This window comes from Macaca mulatta, chromosome 11 (assembly GCF_049350105.2).
Source record: "Macaca mulatta isolate MMU2019108-1 chromosome 11, T2T-MMU8v2.0, whole genome shotgun sequence".
NCBI classification, from domain to species: domain Eukaryota; kingdom Metazoa; phylum Chordata; class Mammalia; order Primates; family Cercopithecidae; genus Macaca; species Macaca mulatta.
The window spans coordinates 51,345,685-51,367,413 of record NC_133416.1 but is presented as its reverse complement, the minus strand read 5'-3'; the positions used below and the strand labels follow the sequence as shown (position 1 = coordinate 51,367,413).

General features: G+C 41.3%; 1 protein-coding gene across 7 annotated transcripts in view; it reads right to left on the bottom strand.

Moving 5' to 3' along the window:
• Positions 1-21,729, bottom strand: part of TMEM117 (transmembrane protein 117) — a 564,266-nt gene that overhangs the window by 36,495 nt on the left and 506,042 nt on the right. The window contains exon 7 of one of the 7 annotated variants that reach the window (XM_077952516.1): positions 9,023-9,057. In XM_077952516.1, the coding sequence (XP_077808642.1) occupies positions 9,046-9,057 (12 nt within the window). In that variant the 3' untranslated portion in view covers positions 9,023-9,045. 7 annotated transcript variants of the gene reach the window in all.

Below are 21,729 nucleotides of genomic sequence, written 5' to 3'. Positions count from 1 at the left end.
CAGGGTAATTATAGTCAATAATAATTTAATTGTGCATTTTGAAATAACTAAAAAATATAATTGGACTGTGTTTAAAACAAAGGATAAATGCTTGGGGGGACAGATAATCCAATTTCTATGATATGATTATTATGCAGTGCATGCCTGCATCAAAATGTCTCATGTACCCCATAATATATATAGTTTGCATATGGCAAGTTGGCTGATTTTTGTTTTTCTCCTTTGCTAGATTGTGATAAAGATATATACCTAGTATGTACTCACAAAAATTAAAAATTAAAGAGTATGTGAGACAAGTTTTTCCTAATGAAGACAGGCTGTTCCCAGCAATTAATTACTTCTGAAAGAGAAAATAATTGGAAGATATTTAATAAAATATCAACGATATGGGCATATGCTTTGGATAAGAACAGAATTCATTGAAAACACAATCCATTAACTGGCCACTTCTCTGACGACCCATTCTGTATTTCACTTCCTCGAACTGAAATTTGCAAATGAGCCATCTTTGCCTTTCCTGGCTACATCAGGTATACTTTGCATATGGCAAATTGGCTGATTTTTTGTCTTTCTCTTCTGCTAGATTGTGAGTAACTTGAAGGCAAGGCCTAGGTCTTAGTCATCTTTTATGTTTCAAGTACCTGGTACAGTGTTTGGAACATAGCAAATGTGTAAAAAATTGTCAAAGGAATGAGTGAGTGGATGAGTGAATGACTTTCTATTCCATAAGGCAGCTGCACTTTCCTAAATTGGGAAAAGTTGACAGATTAAGCCCTCAGGGAAAGAAGGATGCTACTTCCAAAAGAATGCTCAGCACTTCTCTGGGAACATAAAACGCAGGTTCCAGAATGTATTCTCACAATGGAGTGACACAGACCAGCAATCAGCACTCTGAAGTGGATCTGACAGGAATGTCAATGGCCATGTTGTGATTAATAATGGAGGGACAGTACAGGCACTCAGAAAAGAGCAGCTTGCACTGCCTAATTTCCTCCATTATCAATTCAGCTAAAGTACCCAGACAACTTGATTCAAGTTTTCATAGCTGTTAAAATAACTACCTCATTCCTATTTTACTGAATGGGTGGCTTTCTTTCAACATGTGGCTATTATAAAGAAACTGATGTATTGTTTGCTTAAATAGAAAATCATTGTATAACAGAAGCCCTGGAGAATGGGTTAAATGGGTCTATTAGCTGTTAACTTTCACAGAAAAGAATTAAACATACATCTCCGAAAGTTTGAAGATGCACACTCCATCAAACTTTACAATCCATGCCTTTGTCCTCTGTGAATACTGAAAGCTTAAGTACCTTTCAACCCTAGAGTATTCTTAGAAACATACCTGAGATTTGTATGATTCTAGCACAGTCTGTGAATTTTCTGGCACTCATATTTATTTCTACATCTATGTACCCTAAGTAGAGGTTAAAAGTGCATGGCATTTGAAGTCCTTCCAGAATCTGTTACCTGTGGGAAAAACTCCAAACTTTTAATCTAGAAAACTATTCGCCATATAATAAAAGGTTACAGTATAGGTAGGATTGATTTCAGTGGAAGATTAGACAATGGGAAAAAGAATGCTTTTAACTAATTTGCTCCACGTGTGTGTGTGTGTAAATGCAGACATAATAGAAATTATGGGGGAGAAGATTTACAAATTAATTCTATTTAGTTGTCTAAACAAATAAAAAGTAAATGTCCTTATCAGGAAAAAAGGTGGTTAAAACTAATTCATGGCCTAGAAAAATTATCTTTTCTCATCGGGCATCCCTCAGAAAAGCATTATTTTCAATAATATGCTTACTTCATACAACCACTTGCAAAGAGACAACCATTATGCCACTTCAGTTAGCTGAAGATTTTACTGATATTTTGGCCTATGGCATCTTTTCCCCTGTGTTGGAAAATTCATCAGTTAAAATCCACATTCAGAGGAAGCACTCAACTCTGAAATCACTCTGCTGACTCAAATTGTGTTCTGAAGGGAATTGGTCAGGCCACATTTGACACAACGAGGTACAACTTGGCAACATATGCTGAAGTGAGACAGTCTGGGGAACAAGGAACAAAGCATGTCCTGCTGCCTATACCACGGGATCGCACATTATGTGCAAGACTCTAAAAGACAAATGGACCCATTGAGTACTTTTCTTATTGGGAAAAGGAAAAAGAGGGTGAGAAGGAGAGCAAGAACAAGAGTGAGAGAGAGAAAGACTCTTCGTTGAGTATTGTGTGTGCTGCATGTTTCCTGTGTATTTTTGAGGAGGAGATTATGAGCAACCACATTGTATATTTTGAAGCAGGATGAAAGAACCACATTTATCTGATTTATGAACAACTCACACAGAAAAAGCATCACTGTGCAGGAACAGAAAGTGTAATGTAATGAGGAGCCGAGCAAGAAGACATGAGGCAGATAAGAACAGAGGTAGCCTTTATTGGGCTCGCCGGTAAGGTTCACCAGTTCTCCCCAGGAGGAGGGCCGAGGAAGTCGTGCCTGGGGCAGGTATCAGGGGCCTTTTATAGGGTGAGGTAGGCGGGGTCTGTAGGTTTCGGTTTCCTGAGTTAGGTTTCGATTTCTGAGGAATGACGTGTCCAGGAGTTTGCGCAGAGCGGGGAGTTTTGGCGGGCTCAGGGTGCTTTTCGGGAGCTGATGAAAGGACACAAAGATAGATGTGTACCCGCCCCCCACCCGCTACACCCTTGTTCTGCTCTCTAATCTTTGCACGTACCAGAGGTTTCGTAAGTTCTGTAAGTACATGTTTCTCTTTCTGAGGCCAGGTCACAAGGAATGTTTAAGTAAGATAGCCAGGTCACAAGGTGTGTTTAAGCAAGATAGCCATAAACTGGTCGTGCAACCTGATGCAATATAATTAACTGCCTTTGTGTAAAACTGCTCTTCCGCCTCAAGGGTTGTACTGAAATATCAGAAATGGCGGGAACCAATCATAGTTTGCCAAATCGCTTTGTTCAAACTCCAGCCAATCATACCTCTAATTTGTATAATGATTCTATGCCTACTTTCCTTAGACTATATAACATTGTTCGGAGCTCAGTAGGGGAGCTCTCCTGCCCGTCTCGTTTCACGAGCAAGTGAGAGCTCCAGGTTCGAACCTGTAATAAAGATCCTTGCTGCTTAGCTTTGACTCTGGACTCTGGTGGTCTTCTTCGGGGAATAAACGGTCTGGGCATAACAAATGGGGGCTCGTCCGGGATTTCCCCCAAGCCCACCAGACCCCCAAGTCAACGGATCTTAATCTGTAGGTAAGCCGGCTTTGTCACTGTCTCTGTCTTTGTCTCTGTCTGTCTCCCTGAAATTTCGCGAAATCCGTAATCTGTAATCTGTATTGGTCTGTTCTGTAAGTGGCACGGTCTTGGCGGACGCGCTAGAAGACAGCCACTCGGGACTGGTGGGAGACGTTCCCCAGTGCCCATCTGGGGGCCTCCATCCTTGGTTGCCCCGTCTGACTCAGGTCGGAAGTCCGACACGCGCTCGCGAATGCTCATCGTTATTACTGTCTGTCCGTTATTGTTAAGTGTTAAGTGTAAGCCCAAAACGAAACATAAAACCTTTTCTTCCCCCTCCAGGACCGGACCTGTCGGATACTCCCCTCTGCTTCACACTCATTTTCGTCCCCCCTTCTCTTTGTAGGAGCAGTCCAAAGATGGGCAACAACCAGAGCACGCCGCTCTCACTCCTTGTTACCAATTTTAAGGATGTAAAGGCTCGGGGGCGTAACTTAAGCGTAGAACTAAAGAAGGGAAAGCTAGTTACTTTCTGCCGTTCGGAGTGGCCCTCTTTCGGCGTAGGGTGGCCCTCTGAAGGAACTTTCTGTCTCTCTGTTATTACTAAGGTAAAAACTAAGATTTTCCTGCCAGGGCAGTCAGGACATCCTGATCAAATTCCTTATATTCTAGTGTGGCAGGATCTTGTGGAAAACCCACCACCCTGGATAACTCCATTCATCCTTGAGCCCTGCAAAGTCCTAGTAACGCGACCTACAAGACAAAAGACTCCCTCTGCTCCCTCGGCCCCTGTGCTGCCGGACAGCCAGGACCCCCTAACGTTAGAACCCACATTTCCCCCACCATATCAGCACCTTATCCCGCAGGACCCAGTCCCCCAGGGTGGTGCTTCCGTAGAGGGAAACCGAGAAGCGGAAGCAGCCGAGAGTGAAAGTAACCTGGGGGGGCCGGCCGGCCGAACACGAGGCCGCGTACAGCGGGACCAAGCTTCCCGACTCCCTGACTCCACTGTAGCCCTGCCTCTCAGAGAAATAGGATCTCTCGATGATACCGGGCTCTCCCGTCTCATGTATTGGCCTTTTTCCACCAGTGATTTATACAATTGGAAGTCCCAAAATGCTCGGTTCTCAGATAATCCCAAAGATCTAACCTCGTTGTTAGACAGTGTCATGTTTACTCACCAGCCGACCTGGGATGACTGTCAACAGCTCCTCCGAATCCTGTTCACAACGGAGGAGCGGGAAAGAATCCAAGTTGAGGCCAGAAAACTGGTTCCAGGAGATGACGGCCAGCCAACTGCAAATCCTGACCTCATTAATGCGGCTTTCCCTTTGACCCGGCCCAGATGGGACTACAACACGGCAGAAGGTAGGGGACGACTGCTCATTTATCGCCAGACTCTAATGGCGGGTCTCCGGGCTGCAGCTCGCAAGCCCACCAATTTGGCTAAAGTATATTCTGTGTTACAAGGTAAGACAGAAAGCCCCGCTGTGTATTTAGAGAGATTAATGGAAGCCTTCAGACAGTTTACCCCTATGGACCCGGAAGCACCGGAAAATCAGGCAGCGGTAGTAATGTCCTTTGTAAACCAGGCAACACCAGATATTAAAAGAAAACTCCAGAAATTAGAAGGTTTAGAGGGAAAGCAGATTCAGGACCTCCTTCAGATGGCCCAGCGAGTTTATAATAATAGGGATACTCCAGAAGAAAAACAGTTCAAGGCAACCAAAGAAATGACCAAAGTCTTAGTAGCAGCTTTCCCCCAGGCAGGAAATGGCCAAAACAGAAAGCAGAAAAAGCAAGGCCCTAGGCAAGGATTAGAAAAAGATCAGTGTGCTTATTGCAAGGAACGTGGCCACTGGATTAAAGACTGCCCAAAGAAACGGAGACCAGCTAACCCTACCTCCGTACTCGTTACCCAGGACTCTGACTAGGGAGGACGGGGTTCGGACCCCCTCCCCGAACCCAGGGTAACTTTGCAAGTGGAGGGGTCCCCAGTTCGCTTCTTGGTCGATACTGGGGCGGAACGCTCAGTCCTAACCAAACCAATTGGAAAAATGTCTAAGAAAACATCCTGGGTGCACGGGGCCACAGGCATCAAAAAATACCCCTGGACAACCCAGAGGACTGTAGACTTAGGAACGGGAAAAGTCTCCCATTCCTTCCTAGTCATCCCAGAGAGCCCCTGCCCTCTACTAGGGAGGGACTTGCTGACAAAGATGGGGGCCCAAATCCACTTTGAGCCAGAAGGGCCCAAGATAACTGATTCCCAAAACAGGCCAATATCTATCCTGACTGTCACCTTAGAAGATGAGTACCGACTCCATCAAGAGCAAAAGCCCCCCGATCAGGGAATTGACTCTTGGCTCCAGCGTTTCCCTGAAGCGTGGGCAGAAACTGGGGGCTTGGGGCTAGCTAAACATCGACCTGCCATATTTGTGGAAGTTAAGCCAGGGACGGACCCCGTTCGGGTTCGGCAATATCCTATGCCCCTGGAGGCAAGAGAAGGAATTACGCCCCATATCCGCCGACTCCTAGACCAGGGAGTCCTACGGGCTTGCCACTCATCCTGGAATACTCCACTGTTACCTGTTCGTAAACCCAACAGTACGGACTACAGGCCAGTACAGGATTTAAGAGAAGTTAATAAAAGTGTCATGGACATACATCCCACTGTGCCCAATCCATACACCCTTCTGAGTGCCTTACATCCCAAAAAACAGTGGTATACCGTTCTTGATCTAAAAGACGCTTTCTTCAGCCTTCCTCTGGCTCCCAAAAGTCAAGAACTCTTTGCATTTCAATGGACGGATCCTGAGAGGGGCATCAACGGTCAGCTAACATGGACCAGACTGCCACAAGGGTTCAAGAACTCGCCAACTCTGTTCGATGAAGCCCTTCATGAAGATCTGGGTGAGTACCGGCGGCAACACCCTGAAATAACTCTTTTGCAATATGTTGATGATCTCTTAATAGCGGCCAGGTCCCCGGAAACTTGTGTTCGAGGGACTGAGGACCTCCTGAAGACTCTGGGGGAGCTAGGCTACCGAGCCTCAGCAACAAAGGCTCAGATCTGCAAGTCGGAGGTAACTTATCTGGGGTACCTATTAAAAGGGGGGCAACGCTGGCTAACCAAAGCCCGAAAGGAAACAGTCCTACGCATCCCTAGACCCCAGTCAACACGGCAAGTGAGAGAATTCCTGGGGTCGGCAGGGTTCTGTAGGTTATGGATACCCGGATTTGCTGAGTTAGCCAAGCCCCTATACCAGGCAACAAAGGAACGGCAGCCCTTCAATTGGACGGAAGAGGCTGAGCTGGCCTTTCAGCAAATCAAAACTGCCTTGTTATCAGCCCCCGCGCTGGGGCTCCCTGATGTCTCCAAGCCCTTCCACTTATACGTGGATGAAAGTAAGGGTGTTGCAAAAGCCGTGTTAACACAGTACCTAGGCCCCTGGCAGAGGCCAGTTGCCTATTTGTCAAAAAAATTAGATTCAGTGGCTGCTGGCTGGCCACCCTGCCTCCGGATAATCGCGGCGACCGCCCTAATGGTCCGAGACGCTGATAAACTTATCATGGGGCAAGAGTTGCGCGTTATAACCCCGCATGCCATTGAAGGCGTCCTCCGGCAGCCGCCGGACCGATGGATGAGTAACGCCCGGCTCACCCACTATCAAGGACTGCTGTTAAACCCCCTCAGAATAACTTTTCTGCCCCCAACCTCTTTAAACCCTGCTTCACTGCTGCCAAATCCAGACTTGGACACCCCGTCCCATGAGTGCACTGAGATACTGGCTCAGGTGCATGGGGTGCGGGAGGACCTGCAAGATCGTCCGCTCCCCGACACAGAACTCACCTGGTTCACTGATGGCAGCAGCTATGTCCACCAAGGCCAGCGGTATGCAGGAGCGGCTGTAACGTCAGAGACTGAGGTAATCTGGGCGGAACCCTTGCCTCCAGGGACATCGGCCCAAAGAGCCGAACTGATAGCCCTTACACAGGCCCTCACCCTAGGGGCAGAGAAAAAACTAACAGTATACACGGATAGCCGCTATGCTTTCGCTACTGCGCACATACATGGGGCCATCTACAGAGAAAGGGGACTATTAACAGCCGAAGGCAAAGAAATAAAAAACGAGCAAGAGATCCTAGCTCTATTAACTGCTTTGTGGAAACCAAAGAAATTGGCTATTGTACATTGCCCTGGGCATCAGAAACCAACTACGCCAATTGCTCGAGGCAACTTCTTAGCCGACCAAACCGCAAGGAGCATAGCAAAAGCTCCCAGTCAGCTCCTCGCGCTCCAGCTCCCCGATCCTGGCCCGCGAAATTTGCCATGTTTTCCCGACTATACCGAACAGGATCGCGAATGGATGAACACGCTTCCACTAAAACAGGTTAAAAATGGGTGGTGGACTGATATAAATGACCAAACCATCCTACCAGAAAAATTAGGACGGCAGGTGTTGGAACACATCCACCGGACAACCCACCTGGGTGCCCGGCGAATGATGGACTTAATCAGGCACGCCAAGTTTAGAATCAGGCGCATAGCTGAACTGGCCAGCGATGTCACAACAAATTGCAAAGCCTGCCAACTAAACAACGCTTGCCCCCAAACCCAGACCACCGCAGGAATTAGGTGTAGAGGAACTAGGCCTGGTATCTATTGGGAAATAGACTTTACTGAGATAAAGCCTGGAAAATATGGGTATCAGTACTTACTTGTCTTTGTAGATACTTTTTCAGGATGGACAGAAGCGTTCCCAACTAAGAGAGAAACTGCTCAGGTTGTAGCAAAGAAAATTTTGGAAGAAATCCTCCCCAGGTATGGCTTTCCCGTCCAAATAGGGTCAGACAATGGACCAGCCTTCGTTGCTAAGGTAAGTCAGGATTTGGCTTCCATTCTGGGGGCAAATTGGAAATTACATTGTGCTTATAGGCCCCAAAGCTCAGGACAGGTAGAAAGGATGAATCGGACTCTGAAGGAGACCTTAACTAAATTGACCATGGAGACTGGCGCTAATTGGGTAGTACTTCTCCCCTACGCTCTGTTCCGGGCCCGAAATACCCCTTACAGACTAGGCCTCACACCATATGAAATCATGTATGGCAGACCCCCACCCCTGGTCCCCAGTCTAAAAGATGACTTACTCAAACCTGAAACTGAAAATGTCTCTGAGCTCCTGTTCTCCTTACAAGCCTTACAGAAAATTCACCAGGAAATTTGGCCCAGACTACGAGAACTGTACGAGGCAGGACCTCCGCCGACGCCTCATCCGTTCCAGCCGGGAGACTGGGTCCTAGTCAAGCGCCACCGGCAAGAAACTCTTCAACCCAGGTGGAAAGGACCACTGCAAGTACTCCTGACTACTCCCACCGCTCTCAAAGTAGAAGGCATCGCTTCGTGGATCCACTACACACACGTCAAACCAGTGGACCCAACATCCGACCTTCTCGAGCCGTCTGGAGCACCGGTTACATGGACTGTAGACAAAGCTAAGAACAATCCCTTAAAGCTAACCCTGCGCCGTCATCCCCATAGCCGTAACCATGTCTAGCTTACCTATGCTTTTATGCCTTATGCATCTGACTCTCCTCACTGCTGCGCCGTCTAATCCCTATGTCTGGAGGTTCTGGCTCTATGAAAACAAAACTCACCCCGGGGAAACCCCCCAAGCGGGTAAACTGCTAGCTAGCACAGACTGCCCCACCTCAGGGTGTAATACTATAGTTTACCTCAATTTCACTAGGTTCCAGATTGCCCAACCAGCAACAGGTGGTACCGCCATGTTGGGTCTAGGTCCCTGCCTAACGGAAAGTTATATAGGTAAATTAATTCAATCCACTTTGTAGAACACGGCACGTGGAAAGCAACACAGCATTTATAAATTAAGTATAGTACCACGCATTCTGTTCAAAATAATCATTTCAAGAGCTTAATAAAAGGAAAGCAGGGGATACAATACTAGAAGTTTTGTTTCCCAGTTAAGACTTAGATTGAAATGATTTAAATTAACTTACTTAAAGGTAACCAAATTAAACAAATAAAATGATTTTATTTGTTTCAAACTAATAAAACTTCAGGGGAAAATAATTCAATACTTTAAAAGACATAGTTTAATAGATCACAATTTCTTCATTTGTTAAAAGAGGAAATTTTAGTAGATGATCTGTAAGATTTCTTGCAGGTCCAGAAGATTCTGTTTCTATCAAAGTAAAATAAGCAGCCTTTGTGAAGGATAAGAGATTACACTGTCCCTAATTATAATCCTATTTACAGAACCCTGAAAGATAATCTAACAGCTCCAGGGTTCACTATTCAGATATATATTTTCAATTTTAAAATATAGAATTAATTACATCTGTACACACAAAATAACAATAAGAACCAGGAAATAAATAAATAAATAACAATGATATATTGACTATGTAAATGAATAGCGGTTGGCTTTCTTTTCAACTTAATCTCCACGGATTTTTGTATTAGTTGGTTTGGTATATCTTTAGCTCTTCCCTGTTTGAATAACAGTTATGATGCTGATTATATTAATAATAGATCCAAATCATTTGGGATCTATTTTGTGCTCCACATTTGACATATTTTCTTATTTAATCATCACAGTAATACTATGAATATGTGTTTTATCTGTTTTATAAAATGAGAAAATATGCACACATCTCAGAGAGGTAAAGTAACCTACCTAAGGTCTCCCCCATCTATACAGTGACAATTCTAGAAATTGAATCTGTGTCCGACTGAAATCAAGGTGCTGCTATTCCACATGATAAAGGAACTGAGGGGAATATGCCCTGACGAAATGGGAGCTGGTGAAATAATCAGAAATTCAGAGCCAACACAATATACTAAATATTCCCTCCAGACAACTCAGCTCTGATGACTTTGTCTGGACAACAGTCATTCTGACAGTGAGTCCCACTGGCATGGATGGAACTCCCTTTCCACCATTTTATCACACCAAAGGAGCCCTACTCCCTCTCTTCTGGGCCATTCTCTGCTCCTCCACACCAGCCCCCAAGTCCAACCCAGCCTGTAGCTTGGAAATCTCCTTCCTCTTTCCAGTCCCCAGTTAGCTGAAATCCCTGATGTGATTCCTGATGACTGGTTTAATGCGCCTTCTCTCGGTAGGCCCACTCTGTTGAGGGGATAAAGATGAAAGATGATAGCAAGGACAGGAGAAGCAATGCAAACAGTCAGATATCCCAATAGAAGGCATAAGAGACCCTGCAATCCTACTCACTGGCCACAACAGGAGACAGAGCCTTGGCCTTTTCCTATCCAGGATCTCCTCTATGTAGCAATGACAGCATGAATAGAAAAGGAGAGGAGCATTGCAGGCATGTAACTATGTGACTGAACAATGATGCTGACTGGACACAGGATTCTATCCCCAACAGTTTACTGACAGGCAAGCTTAGAGTCACAAATTTATGTAATACTACGTATTTCTCTGTCCATGTTTTTTCTTCAACTCCACCAAAATTCCCAAATAATATCTCCACCCAGATTCCCAAATAATATCTATACCAACCCCAGGTCCTTTCTTTAGCACTTCATATCTGCCCAAATTAGGCTTATGCATCACCTCCTTGCATGACCATGATATTTCAACCTGGACAGTAGTTTGATATTCTTATTGGTGCCAACAGGACCAGGTACATGATTTGAGAGGCCTAGCAGAAAAGAAAACATGGAGCCCCTTGTTCAAAAAGCATTAAAAATATGAAGAAGGCAAAAACTGTCATTAAATCAAGTACAAAGTTCTTCAGAGCATGGGAAGCAGTGTAACTGCACAAGTGGCATACCTATGAAGCTAGCCCTGGGTGTCTGTTCAGTCTTTACTTGGTGAAAACCATACTCCTAGTTGGTTCTCTTCTAGGGAGGTAAAAACATATGATGACTCTATTATCAAAACTATGTAAAGCAGCAGATGTTTGCTTTTCATCATACCTTACAGTTCTCAGGTGATGTTAATAGGTTACCTATATTTCCCTGACATCGTAGTTGTGGTTTTCAACGCAAGCCTGCTCTCCCTACTTATTTCGCAACAATTTAAGACCAGCTTTGATATTTACTACCCATCATCTTTGTGCTCAGCACTGAACAAGCCAGGCAACCTACCATTATGAGCTGCCCCCACCTGTCTGATCTACACCAGCTTCTGGCTTCCAGCTCCTTGACATGAGCAAACCATAAACCCAATATCATGGTCCACTTCAGTGCCAGCAAACACAGTCAAAGATGACCAGCTCGTTCCCAAGCTCCCCAGACTTGGAATATTCCAGTGGAGATTCTGACACTGAGGATGTAAAACTGGATTTTTAATGTTCAGTCACTGTGATATTCCTTCGTCTGTGAATATAATTGATGATTTTAACATTCGTTAAACAGTGATAAAATACACATAACATAAAATTTACCATCTTAATTATTTTTAACTGTATACTTTAACAGTGTTGAGGACATTTAAATTTTGTTCAACCTGATTACTATCTATCTCTACAACTTTTTTAGTTGTCTCTAACTTAAACTTCATACCCATTAAACAAGTCCCTGTGTTCCCTGTCCTCCAGGCTCCTGGCAACCACCATTTCACTTTTTGTCTCTATGAATTGACTAGGTACCTCATAAAAGTGGAATCATACAGTATTTCTCTTTTTGTGATGGATCATTTGATTATAACTTTTGATGTAAATTTTTCAGGTGAGTTTGGAGAACTGGAAGCAAGTCCCTTTAGGGGCATCAACAGACAACCAGTAAGTTTTAGGGAATTTGCTTATTCCCATAGGAAATAACAACCGAAAGGGAGAGTTGGATCTGTTCCCTGGGTTGGAAATAGTCTCATCACCACTTCCCCCAGGCAAAGTCTCTTTTCCAGTTGGGCATGGTGGCTAATGCCTGTAATCCCAGCACTTTGGGAGGCCAAGGCTGGTGGATCACTTGAGGTCAGGAGTTTGAAACCAGCCTGGCTAACATGGTGAAACCCCATTTGTACTAAAAATACAAAAAAAAAAAAAAAAAAAAAAAAGCTGGGCATGGTGGTGGGCATCTGTAAACCCAGCTAGTTGGGAGGCTGAGATACCTAAACTATGAGAATCGCTTGAAGCAGGGGAAGGAGGTGGGGGGCAGAGGTTGCAGTGAGCAGAGATTGCACCACTGCATTCCAGCCTGGGCAACAGAGTGAGACTCCGTCTCAAAACACAAAAACAAAAACCAAAACCAGTCTCTTTTTCCTTTTCTTCTCATTTATCAAGAAGAATGTTAAAAACCTTTGAGGTCAAATGTCTCAATCTACATTTGCAAGGTGGTCTTTTTTAAATTGATTACTAAAGAAGAAAAATAAGCCTTTTTGTCTCATGATAATAAGACAATAATTTAGGTAACCAAACCTGCAAACTTGCCCACTATTAGATATTTAATGAGTCTTTTTTTTTTTTTTTTTTTTTTTTTTTTGACTAATCAGCAACTCATTTCTGTTTTACCTCTCCTTAGTTCACTCTTTGTACTGGAAACACTTTGCCTACATATGCAAATTGTTGCAGGCTGACCTTGATAAATGGTCTGTGTTTGTGTAATTTAGATTAGTTCAGTAATTGTTTGGAACAGAGGCCAGCAATCTTGCCAGGGGTATTAAACATTCACTTTCAGGACTTGGTGGTCTGTGAGGAAGGAAAGGTCAGACCAAGGTTGCTTTACCACCTTCTCACAAGGTCATGTCTACTTTTGCTCTCTTTAAGCAGTTGCCCAGAATCCATCAGCTGGAAGCTGGCTGGAAATAGGGAGGGCTGATTCCCTAGATTTTCCTGGAAGCAGAGATGTAGTAAAAGCTGGCTAACTTTAGGAAAAAGTAGAGAGCAAAGCTAAATCGAAAAGGTAATAAAAGTGTTCCTATGGCCTTTAGATATGACAAATGACTTTCTGTAGCTCTGCTTTCAATAACCAGTACACTGGAATTGTTCCTGAGAAGCTAGATAGCTGACTTGTAGTTTTACAATATACTTTAAGTTTGTTTTATTATATGGAACTATTTTTTTTTCTTTTAAAATATTTGGGAACTCCTATGAAGTACAAGTAAGAATATGGTAGCCTCTAAGAATTCCAGAGTCTGATCTCTATCCCTTATTTGCTCTGACAATACGCTCAGTTCTGAACAGTTTTCATGATGAGACAACTCACTTGCCATGTCAGCCTCTGTTGGAGTGCCTCACTGCTTAGCGTTCTCCTGCTTCATCTATCCAAAACTGTTTCCTTTAACGTATTCTCTGAGCTTCTAGATTCGATATCCACGAACGCTGCTATAATTTCTATCCGTTATTCCTTTCCCAGCTATATAAGCCTTGGATCCTTTATATATCTGTAATCCTTTATATAAGATGCTTGGATCCTTTGTCATCTGGTTTGGTTGCAAATTCTCTCATGCCATAGTTGTTTCTCCTAACACGTTCTAGTTGGTTTATAGACCCAAACACAGTCACAGGCCAGGCTGACCACCTCAGAGCAGAGCAAGACTAACACCAACCCTACACTCCCATGTTTAATGAAGCACTATTCACAATAACAAAGATACAGAATCTACTTAATAGTCCTTCAATGGATGAGTAAAGAGAATGCAGCATATATACACAGCGGAATACTATTCAGCCATAAAAAAGAATGAAATCATGTCTTTTACAGCAAAGTGAATGGAACTGGAGGTCATTATCTTTTATTTTTCATTTTTTATTTTTTTGAGATGGAGTCTTGCTCTGTCACCCAGGCTGGAGTGCAGTGGCACAATCTCGGCTCACTGCAAGCTCCGCCTCCTGGGTTCACGCCATTTTCCTGCCTCAGCCTCCTGAGTAGCTGGGACTACAGGTGCCTGCCACCACACCTGGCTTTTTTTTTGTATTTTTAGTAGAGACAGGGTTACACTGTGTTAGCCAGGATGGTCTTGATCTCCTGACCTCATGATCCGCCGCCTCGGCCTCCCAAAGTGCCGGGATTATAGGCGTGAGCCACTGCACCCAGCCCTGGAGGTCGTTATCTTAAGTGAACTAAGTTAGACACAGGGAAATACCACAGGTGCTTACCCATAAGTGGGAGCTAAACAATGTGTCCACTTGGGCTGGGTGCTGCACACTTGGGCTGGGCATGGTGGCTCATGTCTGTAATCTCAGCAATTTGGGACGTTGAGGTGGGAGCACTGCTTGAGCCTAGGAGTTCATGACCAGCCTAGGCAACATGGTGAGACCCTGACTCTATCAAAAAATTTTTATCTTCTAATTAGCTGGGCATGGTGGTGTGCACCTGTAGTCCCAGTCACTTGGGAGGCTGAGGTAAGAGGATCACTTGAGCCCAATAGGTCCAGAGTACAGTGAGCTGTGATCATGCCACTGCACTCCAGCCTGAGTAACAGAGTAAAATCCTGTTGGAAAAAAACATGTACACTTGGACATAGAGACTGGAATGACAGACAATGGAGACTTGGAAGGGTAAGAGATGGGAGGTGGGTGGATCGTGAGAAATTACTTAATAGATGCAATGTACATTATTCAGGTGATGAGTACCCTGGAAGCCCTGACTTGGCCGCTGCGCTATGCATGTAGCAGGACTGAACTTGTACCCCATAAATTGATGCAAATTAAAAATATGTGTACAATGCAAAAAATGATCACATGGTCAGAAATTCAAACATGCCCTGTAAGCGTATATATGCTTATAATACTAAATCAATGATCTATCCTCCTCCACAACCTCTAGTTCCATCTCCTTCTTGTAAAGGCAACTACTAGATATCCTTTCAGTAAATAAATTCTTGATGTGCATAGCTAAGTAGTTAAATGGTTTGGAATGGGAGACTCAGCTGTTTCTTCCCCAAGCCTCATATATTTTGAAGAGGAAAGGGCCTCTGTAGCTGGAGACTGGCTGAAAAGAGCAGGCAGGCACCACAGATGTTACTGAGAACTGAACTGTGGTAATGCTGGCAAACTTTCTCAGGAAAAGTAGAAAGCACAGCCAAATCACAGCGTTTATAAACACAAGCCTGTGGCCTTTACATTTGATAGGTAAGAAGTAGTACTTCCTTGTTTTGATTGGTTTTCTTTTAATTATAAATGAGGTTGAGCCTTTCTTGGGAAATGTATTAGCCATTTATATGAATCAAATTTCTCTTCATGGTCTTTACTCGCTTTTTACCTTCATGCATTTGCTTCATTTACGTCATCTTTATTCCTTTGGTGTAAGGGGTTAGGTTGTGATCCAACATTTTTTTTTTCCCAAACACCTAGCTAGTGTCTCAAAGGTTACTGAATAATTTACCTTTCCCTGACTGATGTAAAATACCACCTTCATCTTATATTAAATTATTTCTATATGTAGTTATGTTCTAAATCTCTATCCTAATCCAGTGAATTTCTATTTCTTTTTAATGCAAAAACTATTTTAGCTGCGGCTTCATTACAATATTTTGATATCTGGCAGTGCATTGCAGACTTTCCATAGCTAACTTTGCATATGTATTTCTTCACTTTAAATGTAGAATTGTCAGGTTCAGAAAAGTCTTCTTGATTTGGATATATTAATATATGTATATTGGATCTATTATATATAAAAATCATATATGAGTAATTTAGGGAAAATTAAAAATATTGATAATATTGAATCCTCCAAAGCAAAGTACTTTATATATATATATATTTTTATATACCTCAGCAGAATTCTTAAGAGCTTCTTCACAATAAAATCTACATATTTTTTACCTTTATGCCAGCTATTGTATCTTTTTTGATTGCTTATAAATGTAATAACATCTTTCATTGTATTTTCTGATTAGTTACTGATTATAGAAAAGCTATTTGATTTCTGTACAGTATATTAATGTTATAACCATTATCTTTCTGAAACATAATTTTTCTAATAGTATTTGTGCTGATTCTCTTGGTTTTCTGAGTATAGGATCATGTTAACAACAAGGATGATGATCTTGCTTCCTGCTTTACATCTCTTATTTAATTCCATTGGCTACTACTTCAGATAAATGTCAGGTGTAGGGGATATAATATGGTGGATGTTGTAGATCATTGCAATCAGGGCCATGTCATTTATCTTTTAGTATGACTTTAGTCTGCTGGAAGCTGGAAAATGAAAAACTACGTTTCCCAGGATTTCTTTGAGCTTGGATTCTACCTGCAAGCTAGCAAGCAGATGTTTACACAGGAAATTTGGAGGGCAGAAATGAAGCAGATTGGACTGTGCTTCTGTTCTATTGATTAGACAAACCAAGAACACGGTCAGAGAGTTTCTGGAGTTTTCCTAACCATAGCATAGATACTCAGTGTTTAATGCCTAGTTTTGTAGGTGTTGAGAAGCAGTGGGTAGGGTAGTCATTTTGCTACTATAGGTCTTCCCTGAGATGGTGTGATCATAGAGCTAATAGTTGGGCAGTGGCTGCAAGATTCCATAGTTTCACAATCACAGCTGATGCAGCAGCTCTCTTAGCAGGTGTTCTACGAGACATACCTGGAAGCTATGCCCAGAGCTTGCTCCACCAACTTTTCCAACAATTTCAAAATCAATTTTGCCACATGGTCCTTTCTACTTAAACTAGCTAGATTGGTTTCTGTTGTCTGCCAGAAACTCTAATGATAAAACATTATTATCTTGCTCCTAACTTTAAAGAAAATACATAGATAATTCTAATATTTCACAACTAAGTATGATGCTGGTTTTTGAATATGTGTGTGTACAAATATACTTGCATCAAACTTTGAAAATACTTTTGAAATTATTCCTTTAATTTCCTCTATACTCATGGATGTTTACATTTCTCATTTCTATTTTCTTTTTTTTTTTACTCCTTGGATTCCTTAATTTTCCATTGTAATAGCAAATTTATATGGACATGCACTATTTTTGAAAATGTTTTACACATGTTACTTTTAGGCCTATTTCCCACCATCTTTTTCGTGTGTGTGTGTATATGTGTGTATGTGTGTGTAAAAGATTTGGCCTAGAATTTCATAATGCAGTGTATTACCTATACTTTCCAGCTTTGTTTTATTTGTAAATCTGACCAGGATACAAATTTATTTAAAACAAAAAGTTAAACAGGATAAGTCTAAAAATAAAATATCCTGCAAACCTTTAGAAATCACTTTATAGACTGACATCGATTTATTTATTAACATTTTTAGGTATAATCTTTAATCCGTTTCAAATCCACCAAATTATGCTCATTTTTTCTTTATCTTTACCCACATTATCTTAATTTAAAGCAGGACATTATGTTAAAGTTCTCAAATAATTAATCAATTGCCTAGAGGGTCAAGGTCTGTTTTTAAACCTTTAATGAACCTTTAAAAATACTTCTTATAAAATATTTTAAAACAAGATTCTGAAAGCTTTACCTCTAATGTAAAGCCTGTAAGATCCCTTAAAATCAGAAATCAATAGTGCTTTTCCTTCTACTTTAAACATTCAGTCAGCATTTCCCCCTGTAGGTCAGTGGTTCTTAATCATTCACGGCTGCTCCCTCTGTTCTACGGTTTGCAATGGAAAGTAACACTGTTAGGCTACATTTTTCTTCATCAGCACTTGATTTATACATTTTTCCCCAAATATCTACGTTCCTTAATTCAATTAATGCCAAGGTACTTTGAACTACAGACCATGATATGCATTTTAATGCGAAATATGTGGTTTGAGAATGGATTGCATGCCGTCACAATAATCCCCAAGGAGCTCTTTCAAGGTTGGTCATCCTCATCTCTATCAGAAGGTACATCGTTTATTTATTTTCCTCTCACAGCTGTATGACTTAGTCCTTTGCAAATACGGAGTCCAATTGTCAGTCTATTGGAAAGACGTCCCTGAAGGATGAAGGGCGTGGGTCACTGGAAGCAGGATCACCTGTTCATCTCCTGGGATCTCTTTCTCCCCACAAAGCAGCTCTGTGACATTCTTACCTGACCACTGTCACCAGGTATTGCTAGAATCTGAATGTGTCTCTCAAATTAATTTGTTGAAACTTAGTCAACAATGTCAACTATTAATCACCTCACTTTTAGGCAGTAATTAAATCATGAAGCTATAGCCCTCATGAATGGATTATAAAATAAATCCCTTATAAAAGGGCCAGTTCTTCTGCTCCTTCTACTACATGAGGATACACTCTTCATGGTCTCTGGAAGATACAGCAACAACGTGCCATCTTGGAAGCAGACAGCAGCCCTCACTGGACACCAACACTATGAGTGCCTTGGTCTTGAATGTCCCAGCCTCTCTAAGTGTAAGGAAATATTTTTGTTCTTATTAATTGCCTAGCCTCAGGTATTTTGTTATGACAGCACAAATGGACTAAGACAGTACCTTCTATAAGCTTCCACAACTGCAAAGGAATATTACACACAAAAGAGGATAAAAGATACCGAAGACATTGAGTTTCAAACACTGTTTTAAAAGATCAGTCTTATTTCTTACACGTTTAACTTCATAATACTCCTCCCGTCAGCAGCTTCAATTACTATTATTACTTTTTAGGAATTGCTCTAGCTGACAGTAGGTCTGATTGATGTTTACTCACATCAGTTTGAATGAATAACTGTAAAAGATGTAGAGTGTAGCTTGAACGGAGAAAAGGGAAAGGAAGAACAATCTAGACTTAATCATTTATAAAGTGCTTGCTCTATGACTGATACCATGTTTTACATATATAGCTTTCAAAAAAAAACCCTATTTTTTTTAAAGCCTTTAAATGCAACCTTCAGGCACTTTTCCAATGCCTAATGGATTTCTCTAAAACATAAAACCAGGAAGCCAGGAACTATTTGTTTCTGGTTTCCCATAAAACTTCATTAATCACCACGGATCACTAAAAATCAGTAAAATGTCATAAAAGCTTGCTTTCCATTTTCCTGCAATTCTAATGCTGACACTTCTATAGTAAAGGGTTGGAAAATTGAATGGGTTAGACATGTTCTAGAATACAAATTAGTAGTTCATGGCAAATAGAAAAAATATATATGTATGTGTCTAAGTATGAAACACATGCGTAATGGTGGTTTTGCTGGCATAAGAACCTTTTTACTCATTACCATCAATTCACTTCTTTTTTATTTTCCTATTTTAAAAACAACCATAGATAAAATTTACTGAATTATTATTCTCTTCATTTTACAGACGAAGACAATAAGGCTTACAAACATGCATAAGATCACACGGTGAGTAAATGCTGGGACTAGGATTTATACCTCAGCAAAGCTGACTTTAGAATCTGTCCTTTTACGCACAGTACTATACAGCTTTCCCTCAAAACATTCTGCAATAAATTATCAAATGTATTATTATGTGGCCAAAAGTATGAATCAAATAGCTGCACTCAGGAAATTAAAAGTTAAACATGGTGCTTGCCACATCCTAAACTGGTTCTACTTATGGAAGGTACATCATGTCTCTTCTACAGAAAAAAAACCATCTTTGCAACAAATCCGTATTTCTGGTTTTATTTCTTATAGTTCAAACGTTTCCCCCTTTAGATTATAGTGTACATAGTTTTAGTGGCAAGAATTGTCACTGATTGCTCATATATAAGATGATTAACATATTCTACTGTTTTAGCATTATGATACCTATTATAAAGTTGGGTTAATCCAGCAAAATCTGCTTGATTCTCTTCACTGCTATTATGCAGATTTACAAACAGGCATATATTTTTAACAAAAAAGTGAAACGCTTCACCAACAAAAATCTCTGCATGTTTTTTACCAATATTATGTTTTTAGACAATATACATGAAAATCAGGACGACATAGTTACTACCATTAGATACATTTTAACTTTAATGATAGACAATTGAAATTCAGGATGTTTTTCTGATAATTCTGGCTCTGCCATTAATTAACCAGATGACCCTGAACATACAAGTTAACCTCTCTGAGCATGTACTTCTTCCTTTGTAAAACAGATACAAGTATCATCTTACCTGATGGAACTGCTATGATGATCAATGACAAAAAAGCAATGGGAGTGAATTACAAAATACTATTTTCATATAAAGTATTATTTTAAAATGATTTTACTCAGAGACTTATTCTGTTTAGACTTACCTGTTGTAATCTAACCTAAATATTTTATTCTAAGCATGTTAGTTTCATGCTAAAAGTCACTGATGCCTCCATGTTTCTGACCCCACATTTCTACATTCCTCTGAATTTTCAAGTGTTTCCATAATCTGACTTCAGGCCACATATCCAGTGTTAGTTGCCACTGTCAATCATCATGGACTCTGTTGCTCTTCTCAAGCCTATCACCATAATGTTCCATATCCCACCTATGGTGGTCCCAATATGCCATGTCTGCTTTTCTCCTTAGTGAATTCTCTTCCAGTCTTCAAAGTCCCAAATTTTCCATGACAATTTCTGGAGCCTATGAAGATTTACAGACAGAGTATACCTCATGTTATAATGCCCTCCTTACATTCTCTGATTTTTCTGTTTGTGTTTTGGCTTGCTCTCCTTATGAAATTATAATCTCATAGTGAAAGGCCATTCTATATACCTTTTAGAAGACTTTTACAGTGTTGAGCATATATCTGAATTTTTTTCTTAGATCATGAATCAGATACTCATGAAACAGTACTTTTTAAATGTCACTGTGCCAAGAGTTGAGGAGCGTGGTGGCCACTATTCCACTCCTCGTAGAGAGTATCATGTGGTGGAGGATTCTGTCTATGCCCAGGCGTTAAGAGTTGCAAGGTTCTCTTAATGGGAGGAACCTCCTTTCTGAAGCCCAGTGACCCATAAGCCAAACCTTAAGTAATCATGCCAGGTGTCTCAGAAGAGGTGACTCTTAAGCTAAAAATCTCTGAAAGAATAAGAATCATCCAGGTGAAATGTGCACCAACCACATTCTTTATAGCTTTCCAAGGTGATTAAAAAAGACTTGGAGTTCACCTGAGGCCCAGAGCTGCACCATGCCTTTTCAAAAGCCTCAGTGACAATCATGTACTCCTAATTCTTGATAAGGTAGCTTTTCCATACAGTCACACAGCTTTGCTTAGCCAATCTAATGATATGCAAGATGAATGTTATTTTCCTAAAGTCAATGAATCCCTTCCCTTAATTATATTACCACATACTTGACCTGAAATAAAAAGTCCTACATTGACTGTAAGTATTTCCACAGCAGATACAATATTATGTCATAATTACTTGTCTTGACAGTCTTTGTCATGCATAGCATTTGAAATCATTCTTAAGAAGAAGAATACAATCTTATTAGGCACTAAGCAAAAGTTTGTCATCAAAAGAGAAGTCCAAGAAAGAACATTATTGTTTACTAAATGCACACTATGTGCCAGCCACCAGGAAATCTATTTTAAAGTCTCCAAAATTCTATTGAGGTAAATAAAATAATTCATTTGGTAAATGAGAAAACAGAGATTTCAGAGAGGTTTAGCAACTGCCCTCAGGATACAGCAGACAGAT